The sequence below is a fragment of the Rhea pennata genome, chromosome 6 (assembly GCF_028389875.1).
Source record: "Rhea pennata isolate bPtePen1 chromosome 6, bPtePen1.pri, whole genome shotgun sequence".
Classification (NCBI taxonomy): Eukaryota; Metazoa; Chordata; class Aves; order Rheiformes; family Rheidae; genus Rhea; species Rhea pennata.
Window position 1 is genome coordinate 30,737,945 of NC_084668.1, and position 9,285 is coordinate 30,747,229.

The 9,285-nt window shown below is 49.8% G+C and overlaps 1 protein-coding gene across 1 annotated transcript in view; it reads right to left on the reverse strand.

Annotated features, from left to right (window-relative positions):
* Positions 1 to 8,790, reverse strand: part of TMEFF2 (transmembrane protein with EGF like and two follistatin like domains 2) — a 133,755-nt gene extending 124,965 nt beyond the window's left edge. Inside the window, exons 1-3 of the mRNA XM_062578614.1 lie at positions 8,576 to 8,790; positions 7,412 to 7,521; positions 1,321 to 1,450 (exon numbers count right to left, since the gene is read on the reverse strand). Of these exons, the coding sequence (XP_062434598.1) occupies positions 1,321 to 1,450; positions 7,412 to 7,521; positions 8,576 to 8,759 (424 nt within the window). The 5' untranslated portion in view covers positions 8,760 to 8,790. The remainder of the gene's footprint in view (positions 1 to 1,320; positions 1,451 to 7,411; positions 7,522 to 8,575) is intronic.
* Between the last annotated feature and the right edge of the window lie 495 nt (positions 8,791 to 9,285).

Below are 9,285 nucleotides of genomic sequence, written 5' to 3' on the forward strand. Positions count from 1 at the left end.
ACCCTCTCTGCCCCGGCCCCTCCGGCCTGCCAGCCGAAGGCTGTTTTCCGGGAGCAGCATCTCCCTCGCTCCGCCCGCAGTCGCAGAGGAGCCCGGTCTGCCCCAAGGGCACCACGGGGGCGGTGGCGGCACAGTCTGACCGCGCTCGGTGGAGTCAACGTGCAGGCGCCCGAATTGGTAAGGGCGCCACGTCTGAGAGGAGGAAAACGAGGCCAAACGACCAAGACTTCAGGAAACCCTTTCTTCCTCCCTGCGTCGGGAATCCGCCCTGCGTTTCAGAGAGAATCCTTCCAACATGGTCATTGCTGGTAACAAGCAAGTCTCACAAAAGACGCGGCAATGCACCGCAATTATGCTTTTAATCAAAAAGTTCAATCAGAAAAAGACTAGTTGTCGCGCTGAGAGAATTTACTAAGTCAAAGAATTCCTGTGCCACAATAGGCTTTGTCAGCCGGAGCTCCATTTAATACCCATTTACAGACAAAAGAAGAGTGCAGCATATGTTTTTTCCCTCTTGAAAATTGTCAGGTAGGAGCTTCAGAGAAAACCAGATTTCCAGGGAAAGAAGCTTATTTGCTTTTAGGTGTAAGGAACACAAAATTATGGCACTGCACAAAGTATCTCTAATGCACTTTTTATTGACTCCTCCAGTCTCACCTGAAAAAAAAAGTCCGCTTTAAGTTTAAAGAATTCTCTCAAGAACAAAGACTTGCTCCTTCCATTCTTTTCAAGTTAACTTCACTGCCCAGCTCTAACGGATAGCGAGCATGAAAGGAAAACATCAAGAACTCCTGCACGCAAGCAAGTCGGTTTTCCTGTCAGATTTTGCTCGTTCACTTTTCTAGCTTTTTCATAAAGTTCACCATGGTCAGAGTTAAGCAAAGATGTCTCAAGAAATAACAGTCAGCTTTCACATACTCTTCCCTGAATTCCTCCAAGAACTCCAGAATGAACTACTGCACAGATCTGTTAATTAAGTGCAGTTTGGGTCAAACCCTCAGCTGGCGTAAACTGGTGTGGCTCATTACCGTCCGCACAGCTCCGCTGCAGCGTACCAGCCGGGAATCCGGCCCTAAATACATGAAGAAAAGTCTAAGAAACAGAATTACAGGCCATAATACTCCAATTCTATCCCCTCTAGATTAAGGAGGGGTTTGCAGTCATCTGCTTGCGCATCTACCAGACGTCTGCTCGTTTAATTCACTTCCAGTTATTTGTAGTAAAAGCACTCAAGTGCACGGAACGGCGAGGAAGGGACAAATGGTTAGTATTAAAAAAATAAATCCACCTCCACGCCGCCCTCCTCGGAGCGCCGCGTACCTGTCGCGCACGATCCTTCCGACACCAGCAGTATCTCACTCTGCTGCTTGCAGGCGGCCTGTTTCAGGTAGCATTCGTTCTGGTAGGTGTCGCCGTTGGAGCCGCACACGGGCACGTAGTCGCTGTTGCACTGATGAAGGGGGACGAAGGAAGAGCAGCGTTAGTAACACAAACGGCGGGGCGCAGCCTCACCTTGCCCCCCCCCCTCAGTCCAGGGCTAAAAACCCGGGCGAACAACGAGACGGGAGCTGCTGTCTGCGTCTCCTCTCCTACAGCCACCAGTGGGAGGGCAGAGGGAAAACTGAAAAGCCAGAAGGGAAAGGAGTATAAGCCAGACTCGACGTAGGTTGGGGCAAAATCGATCTGCGTGGGCAAAGTGTCCGCGAGCTGCCCCCGGCGAGGTCTGCTCCTCTGGGAGGAGGAGGAGGAGGACGGGCCACTGCCAGAGACCAAACAGCAAGCAAGACGCGCGGTTCCTCTGATCTGCAACAGTGGTTCACGTGCTTCCCCTGGAGGGCAACAGGCAAATTATGACAGACAGACACGCTTTTCCTCACCTCCTCCGTCACACACACACGTTCATTGCTACGGACACAGTCCTTCGCACACACAGAAGTGTCCATCTGTGTGTGTGTATAATTCTCCATTTAAGTCCTTAGCTATAATTAGAACAGCTCAAAGAGAAGCTAATTATTTTGAGAGGACTACGATCACAATCCATCCCTCTCTCTGCAGACGCTTCTGCTCCCAGCGAGCTCCGACTGGGACGCTCCCAAAGGCACAAGCTCTCGCTGCCGCGGCGAGCGGCCAGGAGCTGCAGCCTGGCGGCTCAGCTCGAGTCGGGGCTCTGCAGAGCACAGCGGTTACACAAGTAACACACCCCTCCTCCAGCTGAAACTTCTGCTCGGCTCCTCTGCGCACCGTCAGCTTTCTTTGCCCTACCACTGAAACACAGCTCTGCCCTCTCTTGTTCATTTTAATAAAAATAATTCCATTTTATGTTGAAAATTGGGCAACCTACAGGGTGCAGTTATAAGATAATCACACTCTGAGGCTCAGAAATACTTGGACGTACCCTGTACGTGGTAATTATAAAGGGATATGATTATCTCATGATTACTGTACTCCTAGCATGCCTCATTGTTTAATTATAACAAATGGAACGATCACAATTATTATTTACAAATGCTCACCTCTGCTTAAACCCAAGTAAAATTTATTAAAAAAATCATACTACCTTTTTAGCTATCTTACACCACAAAGTACCTTAGGTGTGTACATAATGCACAATATGAAATGCAGAACTGAAATTCCAGAGTTATAAATACCAAATATGCTTTGATATGAACAACTACAGAAATGATTAACTACCTTAATTGCAGGCCTCCACAGAGAGTGGTTGCCAAGAAATTATTCATAGTCGGTCAGAGTGACATTTTGATTGGGCCAAATCAAATGACATTTTCCTTATGCATTATATTTTCTCAAGTCTTGCAGGGCTGTTGCCCACCTCCAGTGTTCTCTTCTTTTAAAACAGGAAAGGAAACGAGCAACAACAGCAATAGAAATCTTCTCCTTCCTCATCTAACAAAGAGCTCCTTGATTCAGAGATTTTAAACAGTTGATTAAAAAGCGTTTCCATGCTATTTTCATTATTAGATTCCAAATCTGAGCAATATTAAAAACAGAAGAGCCAACTTCATCCAGAAGCTCAACAGCAATCCCTGGAGGGCGATACAAAATACTTAGCCAGGACAATTAATACAATCATGTGAATTTTTTAAAGTATGAAGTGTCAAATCATGGTTAGTTTACATTTTATCTGCTTGACACCTTTGAGACCTTTTGTCAGGACAATCTGCACAGAATTGGGCCCAAAGTGTCTCAATAGGCTCTGCTACATGTAGAAACAGTGTTGACCATGCAAATCGTGGCAAATTCTCCGTAGGTTTCACTTTGAGCGAGAGGACCTTTTACACTGTCTCAGCTTCAAACCTGGAAGGCCAAATGGCCCCACATTAACAACATAAAACATCAAAAGTGAAATCCTGATCCAAAGGAATCAGTGACAGATTTGCTGTTAGGTTGGCCAGAACCTCTTCCAAAGCTTGACAATTTTACAACATATTTGAGAGACACCAGGGCTCCACGAAGGACTAATTCCCCTTGCAGATTTTTCCTCCTCTCTCATCTGGCTCCTGACATACTCAAACCTGGCATCAGAGGTGAGGTAAAGGGCACTCCACGATGAGGTGTCACTAACTGCCTACCTACACACGATGCATCCTTTTCCTTCTCACACTGCTTATTGCCAGCTGTCTTTCCCTGCATCTGCTCCCCGCTCCTTCCACCGCTACCTTTGCGCCATGGGTATGCTGATGGGCAGGAAGGAGCTAAGAAGCTGTTGATGAGCCACGGGGAGAAGTGGTGAAAGCTTGCAAATGGCTCCTGCTTGGCTTTGAGCTGGGCTGAAATCATGGTGGACCTTACCGAGGGAGAGAAAACAGAACTGCTGATGGGAATGTCTACCCAGCTCTGGTAGCCAGGTAACTTGTGATCTGGTAAGCCCAGATTCTTATACTTCATAGCATTCACAGCCTTTTATTGTCACTAAGCGTTCCTTTCTAGTAGTGGAGCATATTAGACTGTCATAGCTTCCTCAGTCTAGCAATCCATTTTTGTCATTGGTTTAGGATTCAATACATCAAGCCCCGGACGTGAGAATGATTTTCAGTCCCTCGCTTAAGGCCTGACCAAGCACTCAGTAAAAGCCACGTCAAAACTCTCACCGAACCCAGAGGCATGGTGCCATCCGGGCAAGTTCTCCCTTATGCACATGGGTTTTTAAAGTACACCTGCGAAGAAGGGAAACGAACGTGCCTCGTGCAAACAAGTATCTGGCAAAGGCTGCCTACCTTAGCACCAGCAGGCCTGAACGCCCACAGCGCTCGCAAAGGCAAATAAACAGGCTTTGCGAGCATCAGGGTCCTTTAAAAGAGAGGGTTTGTTTTCTAAAGGAAATGACCGGCCTGTGTAACTCCTCCTCCTCCTCCTCCTCCTCCTCCTCCTGGTAAGGCTGTGGAAGTTTGACCTCTCCCTGCTCCTTGGCAGTAGAGTAACTACTCCCCAAACCAGTTGTTTTGTGTGAAAATTTATTCCAGAAATTCAATATAAAGCTACAAGTTGGCCAAGTAACGTTCCAGTTTCACAGATGCTAAAGCATGAGGGATCTAGCTCGCATAAAAACAAGACTCCTCACGTATAAAATACGAGCACTTGCAGTTTTGGTGACTAAAGAGGAAAACCACGCAACCTGAACCGAAATACTCTGCTTTCCTTTCCCTTTCAGACTTCACAGACACGTCCAAAAATAAGATGGGCTGCCAGACCAATGGGTTCAGGAGGGCTTGGATATGGACCCTGCTAATCACCAGGGCCTACAAAGCTGCAAGCAGCGCTGGTCAGCTGGGAAGTCTCCTTGGCCACAACTAGCCCCGGGGGCTGAGGGGCAGCTAGCCAGCCCTGCTCAGAGCCACCAGCCCCCGGCGCCGCTCCACGCGGCGGGAGGTGGCTCTCTCCACTGGGGTACAGGTCTCTCTCCACGCACCTATCTGCTGTCCGAGGGCAGAGGCCCAGCTCAGCTGCTGCAGGGCAGTTTGGTTTGACTTGCCTTTTCAAATAAGGAGAAATTAATTTTTATCCTCCCCAATTGGTTAGACATTATACGCCTGTGATTTTGATTTAAAAAACATCCAGACCCAGATTCCAGCAGCCTTGCTCCCCACCTCCCCCGTCCCTCAAGACATGGGCTAGCCAGCCCAGGACTTTCAAACACTACGGAGGCAAAAATCAGCTTTCAGTTCTTGTCTATTCTCTCAAGCCACATTTAAAGCCCCTGGCAAATTCTGGAGAAAACATAAAAAGTAATTATAGTGATGAGTCGGCTGCTATTGATTTGCTCACCGTCACCCCAGAGAGCTGTCTCTGGAACGGGGGACCTGAATTCAGATGGAGAACCCCCTTACCTGCGACACAAATTACCTGGCTGCCTCTGCGCGACTCAGTCAGCCACAGACAATGCATTAGAAATTAATTTTCTACTCTGGTGGCATATCGTTTTGGCTTGTCACCTTGTCCGCTGGTGTTACAAGAGAAGCTAACATCCCCCCAGCTCTGTCTGTATCAAAGCAGACGGCTGTGACGACAGAAACCCGGAGCACCAGCACGGCCCTTTGCAGCGCCAGAACAGACTCAGCCCCTGGTACTTTGCCCTGCAAGGTCACAGCCATATCCACAGCTCCAGAAACGCCCGAAATCAAGAGAAAGAGCTCCGAATGCTTGTGAGGCCTGATCCAATGGCCACTGAAACCAAGGCAAAGATTACTACTGATTTCAGTCCATTTATTACTGATTACTAGCGATCAGGCCCACGAGTGTCCATTTCGTTCTTTTGATCACATTTACATATTCACACGCTGATTATCTAACTGTTTCAAATACCCCTCATAGAACTGTTCAACTCAGCATATAGATAACATTGATCTCTCAAAGATCAGACAGTATGTCCCAGAGGGTTTTATTAGGTTTTGTTTATCCCAAGTCACTAGCATCCTTGCCTTGGGAAAACGTAGCTGCCATCATCTTCCCTGCCATTAACAAAGTCTGGATTTGCTCCTTCCAGGCTGCTGGTCCATTGCTTTAACCAGCTGCCAACACCAAACAGACCAAAGGCAGAAATCTGATCTTCTCTGTAGATACTCTAAGATCTCAGTACTTGTTGCACAACACCTGCCCTAGCTTGCACCAGACAACGAGGCAAGTCATAAATGTTCACTCCATTACAGCTTTTTCTTAGGAAAATACACCAGCCCCAAATCACTGAAGATGCAGAGCCAAGGCAAATGCTCATTTCTGCTCTGCTCGAAACAATACTTCGACACTGAGATTTGATCATATGCAAACTAGAAATTGATTTAAAAAAAAAAAGAAAAAAAAAAGAAGGTCAATACGATCACTCCCTCAACATGGGAAACACAATCACTGCAGTAACTGTAGCAAACAATTGTTTTCTTCTTAAAACCAAAAAATTCTTCTTTATTAGAAATTGAGGGATTTTTTTTCCCTTAAGGTTATTCTCCTAAGATGCATCTGGCTCTAGAAATACAAATGATACTTGTCATGCTTCAAAGTGAATAATCTATCACAGCTCAATAATAAATTAATCATTACAGATGTGCACAATTTTGAACTATGCACTATTTGGCCTGTTCTACTGTAAACATTCCAATCAGTGTTTCAAGTTCCATAACTTCAGCTCTGCATTAAAATGCAAGAAACCACAGGGGCATAAACGTATATACAACACGTGCCGGTACATGCTTAAAACCCCTTTAATTTGTTCAATTTTTATTCAGGTCATTATGTAAAGCACAGCTGTTTCGTGAGTTGGCTAAAACATACTAAATGGAATCCTTCATAATGAAACCGTATGATTATAAGAACGCCTGAGGTTTAGATTTAGCTGCAAGGAGGAGAGAGGAGAAATAAAAAGAGAAGCAAACACCCTTACTACTCGGTAATAGCCCACTAAAACTACATGAAACATAAAGGAGGTTTATAATTTTGAAACAGAGGGATTTCTTTTTAATCTGATCAGCAGAGCAGATAAACGATCGCAGGCATTGTCACTATGCAGCCTTCCTGAAGATATTGCATAAGCACATTACAGATCCATTTCTTTAACTAGATCAGAACTCTGAATACAGTGAGCCATGATCTGTATCAGAAGTGAATTTAGAAAGGACTTTAAATCCTTGATAAAAGGGCAGAGAAACAGAATCAGAAATGCACAGTCTGAAACTGCAGACCCAAAGGGATATTTAAAACCATAGCATCTGCATTTTCCCAGAGAAACTTATGTCTTCTTGACACCAGTTGGTTCTCCTGCCAGCTCTTTATACATGCTGCCAGGTTTCCCCCTCTAACTTCTCTGCATGTAGAGAGATAAATTGCCAAGTGATAGGTTGTAAAAAGAGATCCTTGATTTGTATTCTCATTAATGAATTAAAGAATGAAATCTCAATCTTCTTACCTTGAACTGACAGACACAAGTCACACTGTCTCCAATCCTTAAACACTCCCCATCAAATTTACAGGTATTGGTGTCGCAGAGAAAGAGATCATTTTCTCTGTCATCATAACCTCAAATGCAAAGAAAAAAAAAATGTCAGACTTGGTCTAGCAAGAGGAACAATATGGGATGATTGCAGTTTAATGCACACAGCACAATAACCTTGTTGATGAAACAATACAGTCCAGATTTTCTTTTGTCCTTCCCTGCCCTCAGTTTCCCACTTTTTGTCTCGCTTCTCCCTGGGTCTTTCTATTAATCCTTGTTCCCCGCAACCTCACACACTTTCTTCTATTCAACGGGCTCTATTTCCTCAAAAGTCACCCGGTAATTACGCTGTTTCAGTGCCTTGAGTTGGAAACATCGTTAACTTATCCTCATACAATCACAAATCTGTTGGACAAAAGTCCAAATTGGAATTTCTCCAGCCCAAGAGCTAACAAAGCCCCCAATAATAAAGATAAACAGGCTGTGTGCTTTCCGTGATGGTCTGTCTGATTCCAATGAAGATGGATCACCTCTAAGTTAACGCAAGTGCCAGGATCCTCACGAGCTGCTGAGCAAACCTAGCTCTCTGCCTTCATTTTCTACAGGAAAAGCCAACAGATCCGACTGAAGATTCAATTCAGAAATGCAAACATGCATTTCGCCGTTTCGGTAGCTGACACCCGCTCCAACAGCGTGCAGCACGGTATTAAACGAAACAGCTGCGTTAGACTCCAAACCCTTCAAGATTTAAATCTATCGACTTTTTTCCAAACGCCCTAGCGCTCTACCCGTACCGCACCACGTCTAAAAGGAAGAGTCTCCCGTGACAACCCCTCCGCGACCGCGGGGCGCGACGCCAGCGCGGCGCCTCGGCACGCCGGTACAGCCGGCTCTCGGCATGCTCGAGGCGCGGGCGAGGGGCAGCGCCTGAGCCACGCGTGAAACTCCTGGGGAAGCTCGGCCCGGCTTCGGGGAAGGCGCCGCGGCTCGGCTCGGCTCGGCTCGGCTCGGCGCGTCCCGTCCCGTCCCGCCAGCACGTCGGGGCGCAGCGCGGAGCTCCGCCGCCGCCGGGGCAGCGCCGTGCCGAGCCGCGCCGCGCCGAGCCGGGCCGGGCCGGGCCGGGCCGGCGGCGCTTACCGGAGCAGTTCCAGCCGGTGGGCGTTTGGCAGTCACTTAAGGAGGTAGGGAAAGCCGCGAGCCGCGCCGGGCGGGCGGCGATGAGCAGCGCCGCCGGCAGCAGCAGCCAGCAGAAGCAGTCGCCCAGCGTCCAGCTGCTGCCGCCGCCGCACTGCCGGGGCGCCGAGGGCTCCCAGAGCACCATGACTTCGCGGCTCAACTCCGCGGCGGCGGCGGCGGCGGGCGGCGGGCGGCGCCGGGGCCGCTGCGCATCCCGGGGGCCGCGGGCGGCGGCGGGTCAGACGGCGGCGGCGGCGGCGCAGCGCGGGCGCGGCGGAGGGGCGAGCGGCGGCGGCGCGGGGCGGCGGGGCGGCGCGGGGGTGCCGGCGGCGGCGGGGCGGGGAGCGGCTGCCATAGGGGCCGGCCGGGCGGCGGGGAGCGGGGGGAGGGCGCGGAGGGGCCGCCGCCGCGCAGCCGCCGCCGCCGCCGCCTGCCCCGCTCTGCCGCCCGCATCCCTCTGCGCGGGGGAAGCAGCAGGTCCGCGGCCCGCCGCGTCACGTGCCGCCGCGCCGCCGCCCCCCATTGGCCGAGCGGGATGCAGGGCCCGCGGGCGGGGCCGCGCCGCCGCCGCGCCCGCGCAGCGCCCCGCGCAGCGCCCCCGCCCCGCGCAGCGCCCCCGCCGCGCTGCGGAGCGCCGGCGCGGCGCGGGCTGCTCGGGGCGGGGAGCAGCC